At 35.6% G+C, this 27,284-nt stretch overlaps 1 protein-coding gene across 2 annotated transcripts; it reads left to right on the top strand.

Annotated features, from left to right (window-relative positions):
• The first annotated feature begins 10,615 nt into the window (after window positions 1-10,615).
• LOC126618762 (sister chromatid cohesion 1 protein 4-like) lies at window positions 10,616-24,003 on the top strand. Of its 2 annotated transcripts, none has more exons than XM_050286923.1 (14): window positions 10,616-12,325; window positions 15,290-15,514; window positions 15,617-15,714; window positions 15,850-15,899; window positions 16,995-17,044; window positions 17,763-17,874; window positions 18,102-19,269; window positions 19,446-19,590; window positions 20,043-20,179; window positions 20,326-21,212; window positions 21,801-21,834; window positions 22,217-22,322; window positions 22,717-22,846; window positions 23,598-24,003. In XM_050286923.1, the coding sequence occupies exons 1-14, from the start codon at window positions 12,252-12,254 to the stop codon at window positions 23,694-23,696; spliced, it is 3,315 nt and encodes a 1,104-aa protein (XP_050142880.1). In that variant the 5' UTR covers window positions 10,616-12,251; the 3' UTR covers window positions 23,697-24,003. The 2 variants fall into 2 exon arrangements, with proteins under 2 accessions (XP_050142880.1, XP_050142879.1); XM_050286922.1 differs by having other exon boundaries at window positions 15,253-15,514.
• The last annotated feature ends 3,281 nt before the right edge of the window (window positions 24,004-27,284 follow it).

The raw sequence follows: 27,284 nt of genomic DNA, 5'->3' as shown, positions 1-27,284 counted from the left end.
ATCCAACTGTAAATCTCATTGGTCATCCCTCAAATATCATATATACCAAAAATAAAAACAAAACGAAACTATATGACTGTTTAATTGAAAGAAAAGTTTCAGAAATACTAATTTTCGAATTAATACGAGTAATGAGAACATCATCCCACTTTCCGAGTTTACGTGTTATGTTTCAAAAATCCAACTGTATATCTTATAAATCATCCCCCAAATATCATCTTTGCCAAAAATAAAAGGAATACGAAACTATATGACTCTTGAATTGAAAGAAAATACACTAAAATACAGATTTTCGAATGAATACGCGTACAGAGAACATCATCCCACTTTTTGGGTCGAGGAGTTATGTTTGAAAAATCAAATAGTACATCTCATAGGTTATCCCGTAAATATCATCTTTGCCAAAATAAAAAGTATACGAAACTTTTACATTGTTGAATTGAAAGAAAAGTGCCCAAAATACATATTTTCGAATTAATACTGGTAATAAGAACATCATCCCACTTTATGGGTCTACGAGTTATGTTTCGAAAATCTAATTGTACATCACATAGGTCATCCCTTAAATATCATCTCTGCAAAAAATATAAAGAATACGAAACTATATGACTTTTGCATTGGAAGAAAAAAGCCCGAAATACAAACTTTTGAATTAATACGGGTAATGATAATATCATCCCACTTTATAGGTGTACGAGTTTTCTTTCAAAAATTCAACAATACATCTCATAGGTCATCCCTCAAAGATCATCTCTGCCAAAAATAAAAACAAAACAAAACTATATGACTCTTTAATTGAAAGAAAAGAGCCATAAATACTGATTTTTGAATTAATACGAGTAACGAGAACACCAACCAACTTTATTGGTTTACGAGTTATGTTTCGAAAATCCAACAGCATATCTTATAGGTCATATCTGCCAAAAATAAAAAGAATATGAAACTATATGACTCTTGAATTGAAAGAAAATAGCCAGAAATACAAATTTTCAAATTAATACGGGTAATGAGAACATCTTCCCACTTTTAGGGTCTACGAGTTATGTTTCAAAAATCCAACTGTACATCTCATAGATCATCCCTTAAAGGTCATATCTGAAAAAACTAAAAACAATACGAAACTATATGTCTCTTACATTGAAAGAAAAGTGCCCGAAATACAGATTTTTGAACTAATACGGGTAATGAGAAAATCATCCCACTTTATGGGTCTACCAGTTATGTCTCGAATATCCAACTGTACAACTCATAATTCATCTCATAAATATCATCTCTATCCATAATAAAAAAGAATATGAAACTTTTAGAAAGTTGAATTGGAAGAAAAAGTCCGAAATACAAATTTTCAAATAAATACGGGTCATGAGAACATCATCTTATTTTATGGGTCTACGAGTTAAGTTTTGAAAATCCCATTGTACATCTCATAGTTACTCCCTGAAGGATCAACTCTTCCTAAAATAAAAAGAATACGAAACTTTTGGACTGTAAAAAAGAAATAAATGAGCCCGAAATACAGATTTTCAAATAAATACAGGTAATGGAACATCATCCCACTTTATGGGTCTACGAGCTTTGTTTCAAAAATCCAACAGTACATCTTATAGATCATCCCTCAAAGATCTTTTCTGCCAAAAATAAAAAGAATACGAAACTTTTAGACTATTGAATTGAAAGAAATGAGCCCGAAATATAGATTTTCGAATGAAAAAAGGTAATGAGAACATCATTCCACTTTATGGGTCTACGAGTTTTGTTTCGAAAATCCAACCATACATCTCATAGGTCTTCCCTTAAAGATCTTTTCTGCCTAAAATAAAAGGAATACAAAACCTTTAGACTGTTAAATTGAAAGAAAAGAGACCGAAATACAGATTTTAGAATGAATACGGGTAATGAGAACATTATCCCACTATTTTGGTCTATGTGTTATGTTTCGAATATCCAACTATATATCTCATATGTCTCCCTTAAAGATCATCTCTACCAAAAATAAAAAGAATACGAAACTTTTAAACTCTTGAATTGAAAGAAAATAGCCCGAAATACAAATTTTCGAATTAATACAGGGTAATGAGAACATCATCCCACTTTATGGGTCTACGAGTTATGTTTCAAAAATCCAATTGTACTTCTCATAGGTCATCCCTTAAAGATCATCTCTACCCAAAAAAATAAGAATACGAACCATTTAGACTATTGAATTGAAAGAAAAACCCCGAAATACAAAATTTTGAATTAATACGAGTCATGGGAACATCATCCCACTTTTTGGTTTTAAGGGTTATGCTTTAAAAAACAAAAAGGTACATCCCATAGTTCATCCCTTAAAGATCAACTTTGCCAAAAATGAAAAGAAGACAAAACTTTTAGACTGTAAAATTAAAAGAAAAGAGCCCGAAATATAGATTTTTTAAGGAATATAGATAATAAAAACATCATCCCACTTTATGGGTCTTGAGTTATGTTTCAAAAATCAAACCGTACATCTCATAGGTCATCTCATAAAGATCATCTCAGTGAATAATAAAAAGAATACGAAACTTTTAGAATGTTGAAATGAATACAGGTAAAGATAACGTCATCCCACTTTTTGGGTCTACGAGTTATGTTTGAAAAATCAAGCAGTACAACTCATAGGTTATCCCTTATATATCATCTCTGCCAAAAATAAAAAGAACATGAAACTTTTAGACTGTTGAATTGAAAGAAAATAGCCCAAATACAGACTTTCGAATTAATACGGGTAATGATAACATCATCCCATTTTATGGGTGCACGAGTTTTGTTTCAAAAATCAAACTATACATCTCATTGGCCATCCCTCAAAGATCATCTCTACCAAAAATAAAAACAAAACGAAACTATATGACTCTTTAATTGAAAGAAAAGGGTCGAAAATACTGATTTTCAAATTAATACGAGTAATGAGAACATCATCCCACTTTACAGGTTTACAAGTTATGTTTCAAAAATCCAACTGTATATCTTATAGGTCATCCCACAAAGATCATCTCTGCCAAAAAAAAATATATGAAACTATATGACTCTTTAATTGAAAGAAAAGAGTCCAAAATACAGATTTTCAAATTAATACGGTTAATGAAAGCATGATCCCACTTTTTGGGTCTACGAGTTATGTTTCAAAAATCCAACCGTATATCTCATAGATCATCCCCTAAAGATCATCTTTGCAAAAACTAAAAACAATACAAAATTATATGTCTCTTGAATTGAAAGAAAAGTGTCGGAAATACACATTTTGAATTAATACGGGGTAATGAGAACATCATCCCACTTGACGAGCCTACGAGTTATGTTTCAAAAATCCAACCATACATCTCATAGGTCATCCCTCAAAGATCATCTCATACGAAACTATATGACTCTTGAATTGAAAGAAAAAAGCCCGAAGTACAGATTTTCGAATTAATTCGAGTAATGAGAACATCATCCCTCTTTTTGAGTCTACGAGTTATGTTTCAAAAATCCAACTATATATCTCATAGGTCATCCCTTAAAGATCATCTCTGCCAAAAATAAAAAGAATACGAAACTATATAACTGTTGAATTGAAAGAAAAAAGATCGAAATACAGATTTTCGAATGAATACGGGTAAAGAGAACATCATCTCACTTTTTGGATCTACGAGTTATGTTTGAAAAAATCAAACAGTACATCTCATAGGTCGTCTCTTAAATACCATCTCTGCCAAAAATAAAAAGAAGGCGGAACTATATGACTCTTGAATTGAAATAAAAGAGCCCGGAATACAAATTTTCAAATTAATACGAGTAATGAGAACATCATCCCACTTTATGGGTCTACGAGTTATGTTTCAAAAATCCAACGGTATATCTCATAGGTCATTCCTTAAAGATCATCTCTGCCAAAAATAAAAAGAAAACGAAACTATGACTCTTGAATTGAAAGAAAAGAGCCCGAAATACAAATTTTCAAATTAATATGGGTAATGAGAACATTATCCCACTTTATGGGTCTATGAGTTATGTTACAAAAATCCAACTCTATATCTCATAGATCATCCCTTTAAGATCATCTCTGCCAAAAATAAAATGAATATGAAATTATCTGACTCTTGAAATGAAAGAAAATAGCCCAAAATACAGATTTTCAAATTAATACGGGTAATAAAACATCATCCCACTTTGTGGGCCTACATGTTTTAAAAATCCAACTATATATCTCATAAATCATCCCTTAAAGATCATCTCTAACAAAAATAAAATGAATACGAAACTAACATCATCCCACGTTATGGGTTTACGAGTTATGTTTCAAAAATCCAACGTACATCTCATAGATCATCTCTTAAAGATCATCTCTTCCAAAAATAAAAAGAACACTTAAGTATATGACTCTTAAATTGAAAGAAAATAGCCCAAACTATAGATTTTTGAGTTAATACGATTAAAGAGAACATCGTCCCATTTTGTGGGTTACGAGTTATGTTTCAAAAATCCAACTATACATCTCATAGGTCATCCCTTAAAAATCATCTCTGCCAAAAATAAAAAGAATATGAAACTATATAACTCTTTAATTGAAAGAAAAGATCCCGAAATACAGATTTTCGAATTAATACAGGTAATCAAAACATCTTCCCTTTTTATGGGTCTACGAGTTATGTTTCAAAAATTCAATTGTACATCTCATAAGTCATCCCTTAAAGATCATATCTGCCAAAAATAAAAACAATACAAAACTATATGACTCTTGAATTGAAAGAAAAAAGCCCGAAATACATATTTTCGAATAAATACCGATACTGAAATCATCATCCCACTTTATGGGTCTTCAAGTTATGTTTCAAAAATCCAATTGTACATCTCTTAGATCATCCCTTAAAGATCTTCCCTACCAATAATAAAAAGAATACGAAACTATATGACTCTTCAGTTGAAAGAAAAGAGTCTGACATACAGATTTTCGAATTAATACGGGTAATGATAACATCATCCCACTTTATGGGTCTACGAGTTATGTATCAAAAATCCAATTGTACATCTCATAGGTCATCCCTTCACTGTCATTTTTGCCAAAAAGAAAAAGAATACGAAACTAAATGACTATTGAATTGAAAGAACACTGCCCGAAATACTGATTTTCAAATTAATATGGGTAATGAAAACATCATCCCACTTTATGGGTGTATGAGTTATATTTCAAAAATCTAACTAGATATCTCATATGTCATCCCTTCAAGATCACCTCTGTAAAAAAATAAAAAGAATATGAAAATATTTGACTCTTGAATTGAAAGAAAAGTGCTTGAAATACAGCTTTCAAATTAATACAAGTAAGGAGAACATCATCACAATTTATGGGTCTACAAGTTATATTTCAAAAATCCAATTGTACATCTCATAGGCCTTCCCTTCAAGATCATTTCTACCAAAAAAAAAAAGAATATGAAACTGTATGACTCTTCAATTGAAAGAAAGGAGCCCGAAATACAGATTTTCGAATTAATACGAGTAATGAGAACATCATCCAACTTTATGGGTCTACAAGTTATGTTTCAAAAATTCAACTGTACTTCTCATAGGTCATCCCTTAAAGATCATCTCTACCAAAAATAAAAAGAATACGAAACTTTTAGACTGTTGAATTGAAAGAAAAAGCTTGAAATACAGATTTTCAAATTAATATAGGTCATGATAACATCGTCCCACTTTATGGGTGTACGAGTTATGTTTCGAAAATCCAACTGTACATCTCATTGTTCATCCCTTAAAGATCAACTCTACCAAAAATAAAAAGAATACAAAACTTTTAGGCTGTAAGATTGAAAGAAAAGAGCCCAAAATACAAATTTTCAAATTGATACAGGTAACAAGAACATCATCCCACTTTATGGGTCTACGAGTTATGTTTCAAAAATCCAACTGTCCATCTCATAGATCGTCCCTTAAAGATCATCTTTGAAAAGAATATGAAACTATATGACTCTTGAACTTAAAGAAAATAGCCTAAAATACAGATTTTCGAATTAATACGGTTAATGAGAACATCATCCCACTTCATGGGTTACGAGTTATGTATCAAAAATCTAATTGTACATCTCATAGGTTATCCCTTAAAGATCATCTCTGCCTAAATTAAAACAATATGAAACTATATGACTCTTGAGTTGAGAGAAAAGAGTCCGAAATATAGATTTTCGAATTAATACAGGTAATGATAACATCATCCCACTTTATGGGTCTTCAAGTTATGTTTCAAAAATCCAACTGTACATCTCATAGGTATTCCATTCACGATTGTTTATGCCAAAAATAAGAAGAAAACGAAACTCTATGACTCTTGAATTGAAAGAAAAGTGCCCGAAATACAGATTTTCAAAAATCAATACAAGTAATGAAAACATCATCCCACTTTATGTGTCTATGAGTTATATTTCAAAAATCCAATTATACATCTCTTATGTCATCCCTTTAAGATCACCTCTACAAAAAATAAAAAGACTACGAAACTATATGACTCTTGAATTGAAAGAAAAGTGCCCAAAATATAGATTTTTCGAATTAATACGGGTAAGGAGAACATCATCCCACTTTATGGGTCTACAAGTTATATTTCAAAAATCCAACTATACATCTCATAAGTCTTCGCTTCAAGATCATTTCTACCAAAAATAAAAAGGATATGAAACTATATGACTCTTGAATTCAAAGAAAAGTGCCTGAAATACAAGTTTTTGAATTAATACGGGTAATGAGAACATCATCCCACTTTATGGGTCTATGAGTTATATTTGTGAAATACAACTGTACATCTCATAGGTTATCCCTTCAAGATCACCTCTGCAAAAAAATAAAAAGAAAACAAAACTATATGACTCTTGAATTGAATGAAAATTGCACGAAATACGGATTTTCGAATTAATACGGGTAATAAAAACATGATCCCACTTTATGGGTGTATGACTTATATTTCAAAAATCTAACTGTATGTCTCATAGGTCCTCCCTTCATGATCATCTCTGCCAAAACTCAAAATCCTTCTACCTGGCCCGTGCCAATCCCTAGTCGTACCTCCGTCAGTCAATTCATCAGGCTGATTGTTAAGTGATGACGTGACAAGTCAATTGCCTATATTTTTAATAATGTAGCAATTAATTATGCCACATAGGTAAAAATAAATTATAAAATAAATATATTTTAAAAAATACTTTCTTATGGAAAAAGATTTAAATAAAATAAAATAGGGGCCCACCCCCACCAACCCATCCACCTTTCTTTCTTCATTCGTCTCCCACGTCCTCCCCCCTTCCTTTATTCACCACTCCATGCTTCCTCCGGCCACCCTGATAAACCAGCATCAGCTTCATCTACTTCGAAATCTGACCCGCAATGAACCAATAAACTAGTGTCGCCATCCTTCCCTACCCCACCCACACCCGTACCCTCATGGGCCACACCGGAATACGTATAAATTGCTTTCCCCTTTCCACCGTGAAACCCCCATACGCAACTGCACGATTCATACACCCTGACACTGGGACCGAGACAATAGAACCGCATGACTTCATTTCCGTCCACAACGCACAACACATTCTCCTCCTCGCACTGGGCCTCCTTTTGACTTGACCCGGGACCCTGACTTCATGACCTCCTTGTACTCCTCAAACCGAGCAATGGTCTTGGACCCATTCTAATAGGTCAGGCTCGAAACAGGGTTCAGGTTTTGGTGGTTGACTAACGTGTTTGGGTTTAGACCACTTGGGGGTGGCGGCGACAGCAGCTTTAAGTTTTTTGGGTTTTGTCATGTTGGTGAGTGGGGAGAGAAAGATGGAGAGGCATGGTTTGGCTAAAAGCAAATCCACACCTAAAAAATGAGCTGCCCCAAAGTCCATTTAATCCACCTAAATGAATAGTAATTTACTGCATTGAATAGTAATTGGCCAAGTGCATCTCCACCCCTAAAACTAAATAACATAGTCAATTTTATTAAAATATTATTAATTTTTTATTATAAAATAATACAAAATATTAATTTATTTTTAATTTCTGACATTTTCTTTATTTATAAAAAAATTATTAATTTCTAACATTTTATTTATTTATTTATTTTTAAAGTTTTTTGGCCAAAAAATATGGACCATTGATCTGAAAATCGAATGGTATAGATTGTGCCACATCACTAGCCATTGGGTTTGAATTTCAAATTTTTTTTACCTTTGGAAATCCAATGGCCAAGACTTTAGCCACGTGGCCCATGTCCCGGGCCCCCTTAATGCACCTGTAGCGTAGGCTTGGTGCATGTCGCCTTGTCGGGGACTCGTGCCCACACGCACATGTTTCTTGCATGCCCACACGCGCTTGTTTGCCACGCGCCTGATGCAAAAAAAATTTGTGTTGTCCGCTGACATCAACATGACGCCAAATAGGGCGGCCTACAAACTGGCTTGGACTTAGGGTTGGCCTATTTTTAGGGGTGGAGGGATTTTTTTTTATGCTAGCCTAAAGGATAGGGTTGGAGTTGCTCTAAGGTTGGTGGAGAAGAAGGGAGTGGGCTTCTTTTTTAATTTTTAAGTTTGTTTAATATTTATTTTTTAATTAATAGAAGGAGTGGGCCCTATTTTTTAATGTTAACTTTGTTAATATTTTTTATATTTTTATTTTTTTAATCAATATAAGGAGCAGACCCCACCTGCCACATCACCATTTAACTATCAAATTGACATAAAAATTAGCGGATGTCTGATATTGCAACAAATTCAAAGATGAGGTATAACTTGCAATTTTTAAAACATGAGGTATGAGATTGTGGTTCGACCTATAGTTGATGTAGTTTTGTGTAATTTTCCCTAATATTTTAAATATTTTCATAGGAATAGTGTCAGAAACATGAAGTGGCATAGAGTCTATAAAGAGTTCCATTTTTTATTAGAGTCTCCTTGGCATTTCTAATTTAAGAATTAGGAGACCATGACATGTCCTTTAACTAATTTTACAAAAGCTTTAAGTAAAGTGTAGGCTTAGCCTGACAATGAGCTAACTTTAATGTGGTTCAAATTCGTCTTTAGCGAGAATCAAACCTAAGGCCTCTCACTTACAAATGAAGAGAAATATCACAACACCGTAATACTAAGTGGCGAGTATAGCATGTTTTAGAAGAGTAAAAAACCAACAAAGGAAATAAAAGAAAACAATTTAAACCTACAAGTTAAAAAATTTACTCCAAAGGTTTTTTTTTTTTTTGATGCCATTGTAATACACTCTAGTGATATTTCTCTTCACTTAGTGAAAGTCTTACGTATTTGAGAGTCAAAAGTGTTTCTTATTGTAAAGGAAAATGATGCGCATGAGTGTTTCTTTGCCAAGTGCGTATGGCTGGCGTCTCAATCCAACCTCTCCCCCACACGCTACTACAATGCTAGATTGGCTATCATTTTGGGCTGGCGAGTTGTCCCCCTCTAACTTCGCGATCTCCTTGATGATCTTTTGGGCGATTTGGGGGGTAAGAAATAACCGTCTTTGGAACGAGGCTATGGTCTCTTCGGATATTATCACTACCCAAAGCATCTCCTAGTGGCAGAAGTTTATCCGAGTCGGATTTCCAACTGAGTAGTCGGGGCCAAGGTTTCAACCTCGTGCTTTGTGGTGTCGCCAAAATGAATGTTGATGGTGCCTGGAACGAATCCTCTAATCTGGGAGGTGTTGGTGTGATTGTTAGAAATGATTCTGGTGACTTTGTCGCTGTGACTTCCGTGAGAATAACGTCCATTCCATATCCCTTCTCTTTGAAGCCATGACGACCAAGGCTGGTCTGTTATTGGTGCTGCAAAGGGTTTTCAAAACTTTATTCTTGAGTGTGATTCGCTCAAGATTGTAGCAGCTCTCCGTGATTCCTCTCCTTTCCCTTTTAATGTCAGGATTGTTGTTGAGGATTCCAGAGAGTTGATGGCTTCAATCACTCAAGTTTCTTATACCCATGTCCGCCGGCAAGTTAATGGCATAGCTCACCGCCTAGCCCGTGCTGCAATTCGTTCTGAATCATCCCGCTGTTGGTTTAAGGAACCACCCGATCTCATTTTGGATTTGCTTATAAAGGAATCTGGTTTGTAATTGAAAGCAATGTACTTGGTTTTTCATGAATGAAAGCTATCGAATCTTTTCAAAAACAAAAACAAAAAAAACAATATTGCCCCAAGCATTATTGTTAATCAGTCATCGGAAATTGATCTTCAATATGCAAAGCTCTTTGCTTTTGTGAGGAATGTTGATTTTCCATAATTTGTTCAAATCCTTAGTGCTAGGATGAGTTTGCTTTTCACTAGTTTAGAACCAAGTGGTAGATTTGATAGAGCACAAACTGCTGGGATTAGAACCCCCCAAATGGACTCAATACGAAGAATAATATCACAAATTTTATCATCCAATGGATCCATCAACAAGAGTCAAAAGTTTACTTCTATCCCAACATCCCTTAGCAACGAAATCACTCTCTTAATCTGAAATTAATAAGCTTCTCCAATTATCATTAACTAAGTTGAAAATTGGAAAAGAGGAAAGTCAATTGAAAGTCCATTTATCAAAGTTCTAACTCATATTTACACACACACACACACAAAATAAAATAAAATAAAAAAGTACATTTATAAAAAAAATTTCTCTCCAAAGTGAGAGTGGTTCTCTCCACTATGAGAGTGTTTCCTCCCTAGTGAGCTTGGTTTTCCAGTGGCCTTCTCCTCCATCGCCGCCAACCCTAGCTATGGTTAGGGTTGGTGGCAGTCCTCTTTTCCTTTTCTTTTCTGTTTCCTTTGTTGTGTTTTTCCCTGCCTGTTCGCCTAATCGTTCCTCTCCTCCACTCCCTGGTCTCAGCCCTTCTCTTAGCTCTCTCTTTCCCCTCCCATCACCGCCCCTTTTTCCAATTCCTTTTCACTCCACCTCCTTACTTTCCAACCATCCCCACCATCCTCTTTCCACTTGGCCGCCACTCCTCACTCATCACCACTGCAAACGCAAATCTTCACGATTTCCGTTTAGGAGGGAGATGTGTAAAGCGTCGGGTTTTATTGATGCTCGGGTGTTCTCACCATCTTCTTGCCTCAGCTTGGCCTTGTTGCCTCTGTTGCTCCATGATTGTCTCCTTCCATTTGTGGTACCGATCTTTATTGTGTTCTTTGGAGGTTGTTGATGTTTTCTTTTCCGTCACTTTTGGGGCTGTTCAACTTGGCTTCTGCTGGGATGCTGGAGCGTTCTAGGTTGTTCTTGGTTTTTTCTGGTTTGGGCTCACCCTTCGGTTGGGCTTTTTTCATTTTGTTGGCTGGTCTTGTTTGGTTTGTTTATGTTGTATGTGGACCGGTTGTTTGTACCTGTGTGTTGTATGCTTAAAGGTTTCTGCCTTTAGCTTCCAAAAAAAAAAAAAAAATGAAAGGTTCTAATTCATATTTAAGACAGTAAAATAATTTCCAACAAAAGAGATGGTGAGTTGAAATATTGTTCCACGTTACTTTCGTTTTGGTCATAGCTCCACGCCATTCGATTCCTAGTCCAAAAATCTAAAATTTATCACCAAAGGTGCACCAACCCACACCATAACATAACCAAGTTCGAAAATCCGAGGGCGCTACCTCTCTCTTCTGTTTCACACAGACTGTCTCTCTCCCTGTTCAAAAACGCTTCGACTCGGTCCGATCTCTGACTCAGTGGGTCAAACTCAGTCCTTGGCACCTTGCAAATCCAACTCCAAGCTGTATAGTTTTCTCTCTATCTACCCAGCTCTGTTCTACGACGGCTGCGTTTCAAGGGTCCAACTCTAATTTAGCTTCGCTTCGTCGACTCCAACCACTTGAAAGTTGCTGAATCTCCTTCTCTTCAAAGCTCCAAATTCTTGTTCAAATAGTGGAGGTGATTTTATAAGCTTCAGGAAACGGTGGAATAGTAGCTATGGTTTGTTAGGGTTTTCTGGTTTGTTAATTTGGAATTCTCCTAAATCCTCGCTGTTAGGTTGAGGAGAAGATTGCAAGTTTTTAGATTTTGGAGGATAAGTCTTGGCATGTAAATTTGGTGTTTTTCCGTTTGATGTTTTGGTAGCGAAGGGGATGGTGGAAGGTTCTTAAATCTGGGTTGGCGTGAAAATTTGGGGGTTCGCTTCGCCTTTACCTGTATAGAAAGATTGTTGTATGTAATCTGGTGAGATTTAAGGTGGGAAAAAAAAATCAGAGAGAAATGTTTTATTCTCAGTTTATATTGGCCAAGAAAGGTCCTCTTGGGACAATATGGATAGCGGCACATTTGGAGCGCAAGCTTCGCAAGAATCAGGTCGCCGACACCGATATTGGCGTCTCCGTAGGTTAGTTCTCATATGTTTTTTTTTAACCTTATGCTCCATGTTTATTATTCCTTATCTTTAGAAAATATAGAAAAATAAAAGTAGCAATTTTTCAGATTTAATTGTGGATTGTGTCGAATTTTGTAAACGCTGGAACAATTACCCTTATAAGAAGCAGAAACAATACAACTACAACAGTGGAAACCAAATGTATAGATAGCAACACAGTGATTACAGAACAGCTAAACCGGAGAAAATATACCATCATAATTGTAACAGCTTGCCAATCTGCATGAATAAAGAAAATTTGGTTTGTCTGGCTCTAAACATACGTTTTTATTTATTTATTTATTTGTAAATCCTTGTGTTCTTTCAAACAAATTATTTTTGGAGAAAGAAACAAAGTTTTATTGCTTCTGAGCACAAAGAAAAACAGAAGGCAAAATTGAGAAAACAAATAAAGTCCCCCTGAAATTGCAACAGTTACAAAAACTTTTTATGCTAACTGTTGCAGCTTTCCAGTCAAGCCAAATAACTCAGAAGGATTATTCTTCCAAATTTTGTAGAAACCAAAGCCCATATTGAAAACCTTAAGCGAACTTCTTCCCATAACTTCTCTCCTCTGCTGCCGGAAAATCCTCATAGACTATCCTATTTCTTTCCATCCACGTTACCTAGAACATAACCAAAACCATGCAGCCCCATAAAGTCTTAGTTTTCTTCCCCAGGTAAGAACAACCTATGGATACAACCCAACTAATCCCAAATTCCCTAAACAAATGCAGCCATATATTCAAAGTCACTGGACAACGTAGCAATATGCCATCAGCAGAGTATAGACAATTCTTGCAAAGGAGACACCATTGAGGGCATAGTTTAGAATTGGGTCTCCTTTTTTGAAGCATGTCGCAAGTGTTAACCTTCCCATGAGCCACTAACCAAGTAAAGACCTTGACTTCATGGGGCGCTTTAAATTTCCAAATCAAACTATAAGGCTGAAACCCATAGATTTATTCCTTTTTTGAAAAACGCAGCAATACAATTTCATGGAAAAGCTGCCTGATGAATCAAGATGCCATCCTCCCCCTCCCCCCCCCCCCCCCTCTCTCCTCTCTTTCCTCCTCCTCCTCCAAGATGCACACACACACACACCACACAAAAAAATGCTTCTCACGTACCATTGAAATTGCATGAAATCTGGAATCACCCATAACAACTTTACTTCCATAAACTGCTTACCCCAGGGCATTACAGCAATGGAGAAATGAAGAATAATGTTATCAATAGTCTTGACCTCTTTTTTGCATATGGTACACAGGTGGTATATATGCAAAATTAAGCGTTCTTTTTGCATAGTATCACAAGTATTTAGGTACTTTAACCATTGGAAGATGGCTCATCACTTAACTTGCTGAAATATGCTTTGCACAAGGCCCAATGACTCACCTCTAAGTTTCCAAGACCTTCTCTTTGATCTAGCAGATTGTAAGGATAAATTTTTCTGTCAAAGCGACCCTACAAAACTTATGATATCAACCCATGGAAAAGAGAGCCAACCTACATTGCCATGGATACATTACGAGAACACTATCTTTTAATCTATATTCTATAAAGACAATGAGATGATTTGCACAACACAATATTAGGAAATATGACCTCATGCCCTCCAAAATGACGTTCCAAGGACAATGATTGGAGCCTCTAACCACAATATTATAATCCCTCAGTATTGACATTAATCCATATTTGCATGTAAGCACAACAAACCAAAAGGAGTTATATTTAAGGAAATCTCCACAAACATTTCCAAGAAGAGCTGCATTTTCTTCTTTTCTGAATTTCCTTCCCGAGTTATTTTTATTATTATTTTGATAGAAAACAAACCTTATTTTAAAGAAAAGAAGGTGGATAGGATTTCCACTGGCCTAAGAAAACTAAGACCGAATACACTTGTACCAAATATGTATATGACAAAGCTACTTATCCATAAGTTCTAAAGAGACTGAGGCCCAAAATGATGCCTAGAAGTGTACCTGATGCAGAATACACTTATACCAAATATGTCAAAAGATATGACAAAGCTACTTATCCATGAGTTCTAAAGAGACTGAGGCCCAAAATGATACCCAGAAGTCTACCTGATGCAGAATGGACCAGGATTATTGTAATATAGGAGTTTCTGGTTCTCAAGTATTTTTTACTCATGCGCTAACTTTGCTTATGCTCCGGGTATTATTATCTCAGGGTTTTCAAAGCTAGGATTGTTTTAGTAATTTAGTTACACAGGGCTTGTTATTCAGTTTTTGTTCTATAAATCAAGGCTTTGTATTCATCAGACAGACTTGGTGCATGTCATAATCTATAGTTATGGTGCAATTGTATCAGTAATTATTATTGCTTTCTTTTACTGTTTCTTCTCTGCCTCAAAAAAAAAAAAAAGAAAAAAAAAATTTCTTGAAGTGCAGAGCACACTTAGTTATACCATGCATTTAAATTCTTTTAAATCTTATTCTTGCATTAAATTTTTGAGGGCATGTAGTAGCAGTTGCACTCCGTTACAAGACCTAAGAAAGATAAAAACTGATGCAGTTAAGAAATAAGGGAGATCTTTTATCATCTTCATTTGAGATCTGAGCACCATGCTCCAGCTTTTGTTGTCTACATCCATTCATAGAAAACTCTCTAGTTTTTTAGGTAGTTCCAGTCAGGGTCATATGCTTTCTCAATATGAAATATTGTTCTTAGAATTCTGAATACTTTCTTAACTCAAATTTTGTTTTTGGGTTATAATTTGGGGATTTAGGTAGTATTATTTTCTTTTCCAATCTCAGTAATCTCAGTTATTTTTCTATTTTTAGTATTGCTTTTTTTTTTATATATTTATTTATTTATAATGTCAAATTCATCTATCCACTCATCTAACCTTCATGGTCTATCTTTGTATACAGATTCTATTCTTTTTCCTGAAGTTCCAATTGCTCTCAGGTTGTCCAGCCATCTTCTGCTTGGTGTGGTGAGGATATATTCTAGAAAGGTGAATTACCTGTTTGATGATTGCAGTGAGGCTTTGCTTAAGATAAAGCAAGCTTTTCGCTCCACTGCAGTTGATTTACCTCCAGAAGAATCTACTGCTCCGTATCATTCCATCACCTTGCCTGAGACTTTTGATCTTGATGATTTTGAGCTACCAGATAATGAAATTTTTCAGGGGTTAGTATGTTCCATTATGTTTAGGGCTAAAGCTTTAGCTGTTGACATGCTGGATATGAAAATTTGTATTTGTGTGAATTTTAACATTCAGTTGTTTTGCAGTAACTATGTTGATCATCATGTCAGTACAAGGGAGCAAATAACTCTCCAAGACACAATGGAGGGTGTGGTTTACTCGACATCTCAATTTGGATTGGATGGTTAGTACTGATAAGTTCACTGCCATGACTCATGATTGATATCATTGTACATTGAGTTAAATTTGATAGATAAATCTTAATGTTGTTTATGTATGAGTTAATTTAAATGTCCAATATTTCGTGGTTTATTTTCAGAGCGCTTTGGTGATGGTGATACTTCTCAAATTGGTCTGGAATTTGATGAGGTAATTTTTTGTACCTGCTTTGTAGTATTAACTTTTAAATGGAATAATTTGGTAATGGACTGGGTAATTGCATGTGGTCCAGTATCCTAGTGGATAGGGTGTTGGGTTTCTACCATGCGTCCTAGGTTCAAAACTCCTCCCTCCCCTAAATTAATGTGATAGTTTCAAACCCTCCCCCCTCCCCTTAGTAATAGAAATTTCTTTTAAAAAAAGAAAGACCGGGTAATTGAATACTATGGAATTACAAGTTACTTCCTTTCCTATGAAGACGGGGTAATCTTTGTGCATGGTTTCCTTGAATTTGTGTTGGTGCAGTGAAATTATGGCTCGCCGCTGCTTTTACTAATTTGTTACTAGGGTTTGGGGCTAATTGGTTGTTATAGGGTTTGGCATTACAGAATTAAGGATTCAGGGCTTGCAGATGTATTCAGCTCCCAAACGATTCTATGAGAAATGTAGTTGATGAAGATTAAAGAATGACTATATGTTTCTACCTGTGTCGCTCACCTACTAAAAATAAAGCCTTCTCAGAATGCTTAAAGTTGGTTGGAGTTGCTAAAGTTCACACACGTGCAAGCTCTCATATGGGCTTTTTGGGACAAAGTAAAAAGCGGGCTAGTGGGTTTTTATTGACTGGTGTATGTTATTTATAACCAGTTCAAGATACCATACGTGCCCGTATTGTTAGTGTCTTTGTTTAAATCTCTTATATACCCTCTTTTCAGCAACCAAGCACAAAGCCAGAGTGGAATGATTTTCAATTGTAGGGTTTCATCAATTTTCAATGTTTCAAATCTTTTGGGCTGTGCGTGGCTTTCATTTATTTGTTGTGTGCTCATGTTATGCATTGCTTATGCAAGAATCTAGCGGCCTAACTGTTGTCTTATTTGTCATTTATCTTGTTTATGGCGGTTTGTTTTCCGTAGGCTGTGGGTTGTTTGTAAACTTTTACTAATAGCTGGTCCATGTTGATTTTACTTCCTTCATAGACCTCATTAATATAATCTTTATGTTTTCTACTATACAAAAGTATTATCTCACATATGTATATATGTCACTTATAGATGCTATTGTTTTTTGAATGATGGAAAACAGGACCTGTTCTTTGGCAAAGTTGCAGCTCAAGTGAATGATGGAATTTCAGAGTAAACTCTATATCTCTTTAGTGTCAAGCACAGATTACTATTAATTCTCACACGTTGTTTGATTGCACAAAGAGGATCCTATAAGTTTGAATTAGAGCATCTCAACTTCTTTATTGGATTGTTTGGCCCTATGCTTCTACCTCTTTTCAAGTAAACAAAGCCTGTGCTTAACCCATGTTTTCTTTGACCACCATATCCTTAAGATTGATTATTTATGGAAAAAAAAAATCATAAGCTTGGGTTTGGATAAGGTAATTCAAATTTGAAGTACCAATAAATTTTAAAATTATGGGATTTGAGACTACAAATTTGAAGTGATAGGATTTGTAAATTCTCATATTTTAGCTCTAGTTATCATGGTAAAATTGAACGCTGAAATTTGTTATTGATCTGTCTGGAATCCAATAATCTGTAAATATGATTGCTGGTGGTGATTTCTTATTTTAACTTTTAAGCAAAATTTATTTTTTTCCCAATGTCATTAAGCTGCAGAAGAAAGCTATGAGTGGTATGCCTGTTATCATATTAAAGTTGGGTGTTTCTGTCCTCAATGATTTGATTTGTTTATTTGGAATTTATTTTCTTCATGTTGAAGAGGTTGGTCCCTGTTGTCCAGTTATGTGGATGGTTGTGTGGTTTCTTTATTTCTTTGATCCATGGAATGACTTAGGACACTACAAATTTTCTGATGTACCGTATTCATTCTCTACTATTTCAGTGGTGATCCTCAAACATTGGGCCTATCAGTAACACCTCTGGAAAAGCATGATATGTATGAGGGGATACCTGGAACTTCAGAAACCATACAAGTGAATGGGATTGAAAACCAGGTCTATTAATACTACCCAAATACTCCTCGTCTTTCTTTTAGAAGTTTTTTTCCTAATTATTCTTCATTTACCATGTATAAGCAAGGAGGTTCAATTCTGTTTTTTTCTTTTTTCCTTTTTTTTTCCGTTGTTGTTGAGGGGTGGAGGGAAGTGCAATTCATGTACAATTCTGTATAATACAATTCTTGCCTCCATGATGAATATTTTTTTATATCCCTTTTGAACAGAATGATGTCCTAGCCGCAAATACTGATTTTGTTACGTATGCTCAAGCTCCATCAACTCCTGGACTATTTGAAGAGCCAAACCTGTTTGCGGTTCAGGAGCCTATGGCCTGCAGTGATCACTTGGATTTCGAAGACCATAATTTATCAAATTTAGCATCCATGGGCAGCTCAGAAAATGCTGGTCGTATGTCAGGTCCGCGTTGTGGGGATGATAGTACAATGGTTTCTCCCAACGAGAATGGCTACCATTTGGGCGATATGGAGATCAAACAAACAAAGCCACAGGAGCATGAGCTGCTTGAATCCATTTCTCCAGTATTAGAATGTTTAAATGGGACAGTTGGTGCATTGGATGGCCGAAACAGGGTTGAAGATATACACGATGGTATTGTTATAAACAATGAACCACTTATGCCTATCCTAGCTCAAAAGGATGCACAACATGCAGAACCTGCTGGAGTCAGGTTTGATGAAACTGTTGCATCTCCTAGCTACTCCCAGGTCACATCTGAGTTGGACGACCCTGCTCGTAAGATTAGTTCAGGTAATTCCTGTCCGAGAGCGTCAGAAGATTATTTGGAAGATCAGCAGACATGTTTAAAGCCTGAAATACAGATTGATGTTGAAACTGCTAATAATATGGAACAATCATGCATACCTAACATTACAGATCCTTTCAAGCCTGTTACTCATGAAGACACGGCATCTGCTGAAGTGCCTGTGCTCCAGGCGTGTGGCTCCCTCCCAAGTCATCATGATCTGCTATCTCCTGCCGATAAAATTTCAGAAATCCCCTTCAACTTACCATCTGAGGTTGTAGGGCCAAGTTCATTGGACAATGCAACATCTTTGGACAATCAATTGGAGAACTTGGATAGGTCTGCCACTTCTAACTTGCCTCCACCTGAAAAGTTGCTCTCTGTACCAGAGGGGTTCACTTCTAAACCAAGTGATTTTCTAGTGGAACCTACGCCTGAAAAAGAAGTCATGGGTGGGGATGCTGGTGATGGTGATGGGATTAAACTCATCTCAGGGAAAAAACGTAGTTCCACAGAAAGTACACTGACAGTGCAGAGTTTGAATTCGGTTGAATCATTTGGGGAGGCCCGAGGAAAGAGAACTGCAGAATCTATCCCTGATGATGATGATTTATTGTCTTCTATTTTAGGTATCAAAAGGATTCTTTCTTCACGCCTTCAGAAATTTGTACATGTCATTTTGTGTTATGACCAAGAGTTGATAGATCAGTCTGGCATTTATCCTTTTCCTTTTCCTGAATCTTTGTTTGAAAGAATTTTCTAAGGCTTATATGATTGACTAAACTGAAAATTATTGTTGATTCAGTTGGAAGAAGGTCTTCAGTTCTAAAAATGAAACCCACTCCGCCTGCACCTGAAATGATATGCACTAAACGCTCAAGAACTGCTGCCCGCGGTACTGCCTCAAAGAGGAAAGTGCTAATGGATGATACAATGGTCTTGCATGGCGAGTATGTGATAATTTCCATATATCTACATTGTTTGAATTACAGCTACCAACTAATTTTTACTGAGCATAAGAAAAGTGTTTCCTTTTGAATATTTGCTGCTTGTTTTAAGACCTCCACTATATGAAAAGCCTATACTACTATGTATAATTGAGATTTGTAGTCGCAATGTCGCATCCACCTCAACATATTTTGACATAGAAGTTAATGGTGGGTCTCTTTGGGCAATTAGCATGTTCTGATGGGAAATTTCACATTTTGTTCTTCTGAAGTATATTATCGGTAGTTGTAATGTTTATGTTAGTAGAGTGGGACCTGACTAACAGGTACTTTAGATACTTAGTAAGTTTTGAGATGAAAATAATCATGCTAAGCATGCTAGACCTATCTTGTTGTCTAAGTTGTTGTGTGCTACATAACTAAGCGCTAACTACTTGCCTGCCGGTTTTCTGAAGTCAAATACGCCAGCAGCTGACAAATACTGAAGACATACGTCGTGTGAGAAAAAAGGCTCCTTGTACTCGCCCAGAAATTTCAATGATTCAGCGACAATTTTTGGAAGATGCAATTTTTACTGAACCCATATTTACTGGTACGTTAATTATACTTAGGCGTATGTATATCCAATTACTTCAAGTCATTTATTGGTTTATTTTGGAAGACCAGTAGAAATGTGAATGATTGATTTACTTCACAAAATCTGTACAACCCACCCGAATTCGTTTTGATGTTTATCAGGCATGTCGGCGGAACTGATTTATCTGTACACTGGAACATTTGATACAAGTACAACAAGGGTTTCCGAAAATGAGCAAAACAATGTTTCTGCAGAACCATTGAAGGATGTAGAATCCTCTCTGGAGCCAAATGTTACTAAAGAAATTGAACCCCTTCGAAGCACTGAACCTGTAATAATGAGAGATGACTCAGCAGCACAGCCTGCTGGCGTTCCTATTGAGAACGAAAACCAGAAGGAAGAAGATCATAACCTAAGATCTCACCATACTGATGCTCAAGAACAGGGGATCACTGACCTGGAAGAATTTAATACTTCCAAACATGAACCCTTGGGGGAGATAGCTGAAATGGAAATTGACAAAGAAAATTTTGAAGTTGCTGATCCTATTGTAGAAGATATTTACAAGGTGTCAGCTGATGTTAACGTCCAGTCAAGGCTTATGGATAAAACTGATGATGAAGATGCGTTGCTACAGATGGATGCATTATGCAGGTCACCAAATAATAAGTTGGACGCCCAACCCATGGAGGTGGATGCATTGATAGTGGAGGCAGGTATCCAGAAAGAAGTTGATGCCATTGAAGTTGTTGACCGTAACGTCGAAATCAGAGCAGATGTTTGGATAGGTGCGTCTGAACTCACCAACAATGTAAATGTTACGCTCTCAACTGGAGAATCCAAAAACCTTAGTTTTTCAGATTATCAACCTGTGGAAGGAATTGGAAATAGTGAGCAACATATTGTGAATGAAACTGAGATCCTGGAGGCAAACTTGCATTGTGATGACAATGCTTCCTTGAATGGTAAGGAAAGTCCTGGTTGTCGGGAGGTTCATCCACAGAGTGGCATTGATGCAGAAGTCACTGCAGTTGCAGAAGATCGTGGTGTAAGTTGTTAACATTCATTATTTTTGGTTCTGAAAGTTATTTGGAATGTCTCTTGCATATGAAAAAAAAGTTTTTTTTTTTTTTAATGTCACTTAGAAGGGAAAAAGTAAACTCTGTGCATGTATTGTTATTTTTCTTGGGGACAGAAACATGTTGTACACACATACACTTATATTTGGCTTCGTTTAATTGTTATAATTGTACACTCACACGCTGGCGATCCCCTATATCTATTAGAACCAAATAAAAATTTATTCCTTGAACAAGTGTGTGATCCATTCCCTTGCCTGGCAAAACTACCTTCTGAGCCATATTTTTCATGTTATGATTACCATATTTTACTCCTGATTCTTTGAGAATTGTCTGATTGAAGTTCCATAATAATGATATTGAAGATGACGTGACTTTGTAATGCTGTTCCTTAACTATATATTTTTTTGCCTGGAAGATAGGCCTTGTCTTCTGGAAACGGGGTCATTTTGTGCATTAGTCATTTTGTTCTATTGTCCCAAATTCCATTTCAAGATATGTCCCTTTCTAAAGTACAATTCGTGCTTTTAACTTCACATTGTGGCTATATTGTGCAGGATTGTGAAGATGTAGGTTTTGGAAATGATACAGGTTGACTTTTTCTTCTTCCTGCCTTCTTGACTCTTTCCATTTATCTATTGGACTGTCTTATTTATTATGTGCCCTGCTTAGGACCTATTGGTATGAACGTTTTGTCTACATGGATTATCCACATAGCACAGAACTATTTATGCATTTTATAAGTGTACTCTTTGTAATTTTTTGGCACTTCCAAATTTCTTATTAATTCTTTGGACTTGGCAAATGCTGCAAATCACCTGGAGCATAAATGAAGACTTGTCTATGCTTGCATATTTGATGACTATGTGCTTCCTTGTATTAGTATTTATGCATTTTAATGTAAAATTCCCTTTTTCCCTCACACTTATGTGCTGGAGTTCCTTTGAATAACATATGTTATTGTTCTTCTCAGAGTTTCTGAATGTAGATGATGATGAAATAACTGAAGCTGTCGATGACATGCCGTGCGCTGAAGATACTCGTCTTCTTGAGAACAGTGGATGGTCTTCCCGCACCAGGTATGCATGCTTCATATGTTCAGTTCTATGTTTAATGCATGCTGCTATTCTCATTTTATTGCAAGACAGTGGAATTGCTTTTTCTGGTTTGCTTGACCTCGTTGAAGGTGATACTGACAAGTTTTTGTGTTTGAAGCATTGTTACAATATGAAATTTTTTCCATATTTCTATTTAAGAATTTTGAATAATAAAACCCTAAACCCTCTCTCTATCCACTTGGAGAAAATGGTTGTGTACTGGTAAACAGGTTTTTCATAATTCTCATGCCATACAATTCGTAAGTTAAAATTGCTGATTGTTTTTCTGTGATATTGATTATCTATTATTTGTCATCTGACATTCTGATATCAGTTTTCTGTTATTATTAAAAACCAACTCTTGAGTTTCGTATAGGGCTGTTGCCAAGTATCTCCAGACTTTACTTGATAAGGAACCTGCGCATGGGAAAATAGTTCTTGGTATGGACAGTCTGTTAAATGGTAAAACTCGAAAGGAAGCATCAAGGATGTTTTTTGAAACATTGGTAAGTGTTATGATCAATGTTATGCTAAGGTTTTCCTTTATCTGGGTGATGTGCTAAATTAGTCACGAAGGACTTCATTAATAAGGATGATAGCATATTCTTATATATATTATATGTAATACAATGTTGGGAACCCCAAAAGCATGTAATGAAATTGAACTAAAGCAAAACGAAATTAACTGAGCTAAAGAAGATGGGTTAGAGCATGTGACATCATTAATTTTACAAGAGAAGGAAGATATTGAACTATCAAGGGAAGGCTTTAAGTTTATGTATTTTTAATATATATATATATATATATATATAGAGAGAGAGAGAGAGAGAGAGAGAGAGAGAGAGAGAGAGAGAGAGAGAGAGAAATGTTAGATGGTTCATATCGTTGAAGTTCGACGGGAAGTGGTGGAAAAATATTTGGTAAGTAATTTCTAGTCTAACTATAGTTTAGCCCATTTGATAACAATTTCGTTTTAGTTTTATTTTAGCCTTCGTTTTGTGTACCATTCCCTATGCATTTCTTCCACAACCCTCGCACACTTCCTCCATGCTTCATCTCTCATTTCTCCCATGTAAACGCCCCTTATATGTTTCAATTTGAGAAAGAAAATGAAAATAGTAATAAAATAAGGCTTAGTAGCCATTAAGTTTAATACTTTGTTTTCGTATATTTAAATGTTCTTGTCCAAATTGTGGGTGTGTAGTTTGAAATGCTTAATAATCTGGTTCGATCGTGGTTGTACTCACTGTTTTGCAGGTTCTTAAGACAAGGGATTACATCCATGTGGAACAGGCAAAGCCCTTTGACAACGTCAGCATAAGATCTCGAGTAAAACTCATGAAGTCAGAGTTCTAATATCTTACATAGGAAAGGCAGATATTGTTGAAAAAGCCTTTACAGTTTTAGTTTGTGTGACGCTCAATTAAGAATTGGGAACATTCTTTTCCTTCATTAGGTATTTTCTCAAAAGAATCTTCCTTTTTGTTCGTAAAAAAATGATTCCTTTTCGCCTAGTCTAGGAATTAAGTTCGCGTTAGGTTGTGTAATTGATGAGGGACACATCATGTTGATTGTAGCGGTGGATCATATCAGTATGATGTATATATATCTGTAAATTAGTATCATTGGTATCGAAGGTGCTAGTATTTCATTTTCCAATAAAGCCTTGGCCCTTTGACCTTTGCGATGTCTAGACTTGACAAACTAGTCATTTCTTTCGTGTTTGGATCATGTTGGACACAACCAGCTTTCTTAACGGGTTGATAAGGGTTATGGACGGAATCATTTAGCCACATTGATCAACTTGATTCGGTTACCACATCGATTTGTAAAATGATTTAGCTTAGAGGTGCACAGATCCTCCACAGCTGGATGAATCAACTGTGGTAGGTGAGACCGGTATTTGGTTACCACATCGATTTGTAAAATGATTTAGTTCAGAGGTACACAGATCCTCCACAGCTGGATGAATCAATGTGGTGGGTGAGACGGGTATAGTAAATTTATTGTGCAAGGCAAGATGGTACTAATGCCACACGCCAGGGGCGTCAGTGGTATTCTAGTATCCTTTGCATGTAGATAATCATTTTCATCTCACACTTTCTGCAGCTACATGCCATAGGGTTCCAAAAAACCGAAAGAGATCATTTCTGGATCTCTTCCTCCAAAGTTCACGTATCAAATTATTCGGGTCTTTAAAATTTGATCCAACAGTTAAAAATAGAGAAGTTGGTAAAAACTTTTAAAAATTATAATAATTTTTTACCGTTGAATCAAATTTTAAGGGTTCGGATCACTTGATCTGTGAGCCTTGGAGGAAGAAATGCGGAGAGGATCTCTTTCCGCAAAAAACAATTGGGGGTGAAGTTGTGAATTTTTTTAATGTTTAATTTATTTTTAATATTTTCTTTTTCTAATATATTTCTTTTTATTCAATTAATTTTTTTTGGTAAACTTTAATTAATTAGTTATAAGGGTAAAGCTGTTAATTTATTTGCAGAATTTTGACTGAAGGGGTTATGCGAAAGTAAATTAAACATGAAGGGTGTTAGTATAATGTCTCATATGTGAGGAAGTTTTGTGAAAACTCGATAAACTTCAGGGATATTTAGTGTAATTAAGATGTGATTTAAATAATTAGACTCCAAGAAGAAGGAGGTAATAATTTCTGACATGAAAAGGAGAAAGAGTTGGTAAATTCATCACATGCTTCTGAGTCATTGACAATGAAACATAAAAAGATAAATAAAAATGGGAAAGAGATCTTCTCTGGATCTCTTCTATCAAGGTTACCGGATCAAGTGATCCGGGCCTTTAAAATTTGATCCAACAGCTAAAATTATTATAACTTTTAAAGGAGGCTTCTGTTTTTAACCGTTGGATCAAATTTCAAAGGTCTAGATCACTTGATTCGGTGGCCTTGGTGGAAGAAATCCAAAGATAATCTCTTTCCATAAAAATGATTTAACAAACACTTGGGCGTGGCATAGTTTAGTGATAAGTACGAGTTGGTACAAAAAGAAAACTTCGGGGTAACTGACAAAAGTCAATGTTAGAGGAACATTAATTTGAACCATATTTTGTAAACTACGTGATGTGACGTTGATGGTTGAATTTATTTTTCAAAATTATAATAGGAAAAAATTCAACTATAAATCGCCACATCATATTGTCACAAAATATTGTCAAAACATCGCTCACTGCCTCACTTTAATTTCCTCTTCGAAATTAAAAAAGCTGAAATGATCACGTTAATGGAATAATATTGAATCTTCCGCTCTCTGTCCCCCTCAATCAGGGGTGGGCACCGAGGGAAAATAACTGTCAAAAACCCGAACTGGACCGGTTCAATACAGTGGCTCACGTTTCTTGACATTAGAAGGTGGTCTGGACCAACTGAACCGAATCGGTATTTAAATATATAATTTTTTTTATTTATCTTTATTACATTATAGCCCGATAACCCTTTAGTCTAATAATTATGACGTTCAATTGCCACTTAGTACAAAGTTGTAGTAGTATTTCTTTTTCCTTCTAACTGAGAGGTCTTATATTTAATTCTCACAATAACCAAATTATTATGACTAGCTCGTTATGAGATTTAAATCCACTCCTCCATCTCTTAATGTAGAGTTTTGTGCGGTTTGGTTTTGGGGTAAAACCAAAATCGAAATTTATTGTGGTTTGGTTCAGTTTAGATTAACAGTGTGAACCGAACCGACCCAATCAGTTTTAGTTCGGTTTGGTTTCAAATGATTTGGTTTATATTCGAGCCTAACTTATAAGCCCGTTAAAATTGGGTTTACCTTAAAGGTTTGTTTCAATTTGGGATTTCCAACTTTTTTTAAAATTTAATTTATGGTTTTTTTTCTGTTTGTTTTGGCCCCCCCAATTGGGAGAGCGGAGCAATTTACAATAAGTAAACCAAAAATTGATAACCACCATACTAAAACTCAGGGAACTCCCTTTTGGTTTTGTTTCAAAATCAATAGGAAAAAACAAATCTCAGAAACCGATAACCACTATCAGTCAAGTATCCAAATCCAAATCCATGTATGAACTCCACTAAATAACCAATTACACCCAAACACCTAATTTGTTAATTAAATTATATATATATTATGCGGTTTGGTTCGGTTTCAAATATTAAGAATTGAAACCAAACCGTTATTTTAACTTTCGGTTCAATTTCAAACCAAAACTATTTAAATTGAACAGTTTGGTGCGGTCTGACTTAGTTCATGTATCAGTTTCAATTTTTTGTCTCACGTGCCCAACCCTATCAGTCGCTCTCCTCTTTCATTTTTTTCACTTTTTATTTATTTCTTCTTCTATTTTTTTTTTCATTGTCCACATTTCTCTCTTCAATATTTTCTTCTTTCTTCCTATCTCTTCTCTTCGCTCGCACCATGGGACATTGATCCTTTTTTTTCTTCTTGTTTCCTCTTCTCTTCACCCGCACATGAATTTTTTTAATTTGGGTGAAAAATATATGGGTCTAGTGTGTTGAAATAGCAGGTTTTGAAATACAATATAACATTCGATTAATACTGAAAATCGGTCAAGCCGAATTGAAAATCAGATAAACCAAAGCGTGCCGGTTTTACTTATTTTTTAGTATAACCAAACCGAACAGCTTAGGTCATCTCCAATGGAGAGAGCTAAACGTCCGAAAGTAAAAAAAATGATCCGATTTACCCAAAAATTGATCTCCAACCGATGACTAGGTTGTAACTCTATGGAGCTCACATGCCATTATTTGGCCAAAGGGGCATCAAGCTAGCCAAATGTAGCGCCCCCCCCCCCCCCCCTTTCTCTCTTAGCCCTTTGTTTGGGGTCTAGCTCCTCAATTCCAATAATCTATTCAAATTCAATAACTAGATTTGAAAACATTATACGGTAGTTTAATTAAATTAACCAATAAGTTTAAAGTATGAACTTGAA

This window comes from Malus sylvestris, chromosome 4 (genome assembly GCF_916048215.2).
Source record: "Malus sylvestris chromosome 4, drMalSylv7.2, whole genome shotgun sequence".
Classification (NCBI taxonomy): domain Eukaryota; kingdom Viridiplantae; phylum Streptophyta; class Magnoliopsida; order Rosales; family Rosaceae; genus Malus; species Malus sylvestris.
This window is presented reverse-complemented; position numbering and strand designations above follow the sequence as displayed.

What these genes read in the sequence shown, in the direction of transcription:
- LOC126618762 (XM_050286922.1), top strand. Translation starts at nt 12,202, where the DNA reads ATGTTTTATTCTCAGTTTATATTGGCCAAGAAAGGTCCTCTTGGGACA. An exon ending in CAGTTGCAGAAGATCGTGGT is followed by an intron (nt 21,213 to 21,800) that starts GTAAGTTGTTAA and finishes TATATTGTGCAG; the next exon opens with GATTGTGAAGATGTAGGTTT. An exon ending in AGGTTTTGGAAATGATACAG is followed by an intron (nt 21,835 to 22,216) that starts GTTGACTTTTTC and finishes TGTTCTTCTCAG; the next exon opens with AGTTTCTGAATGTAGATGAT.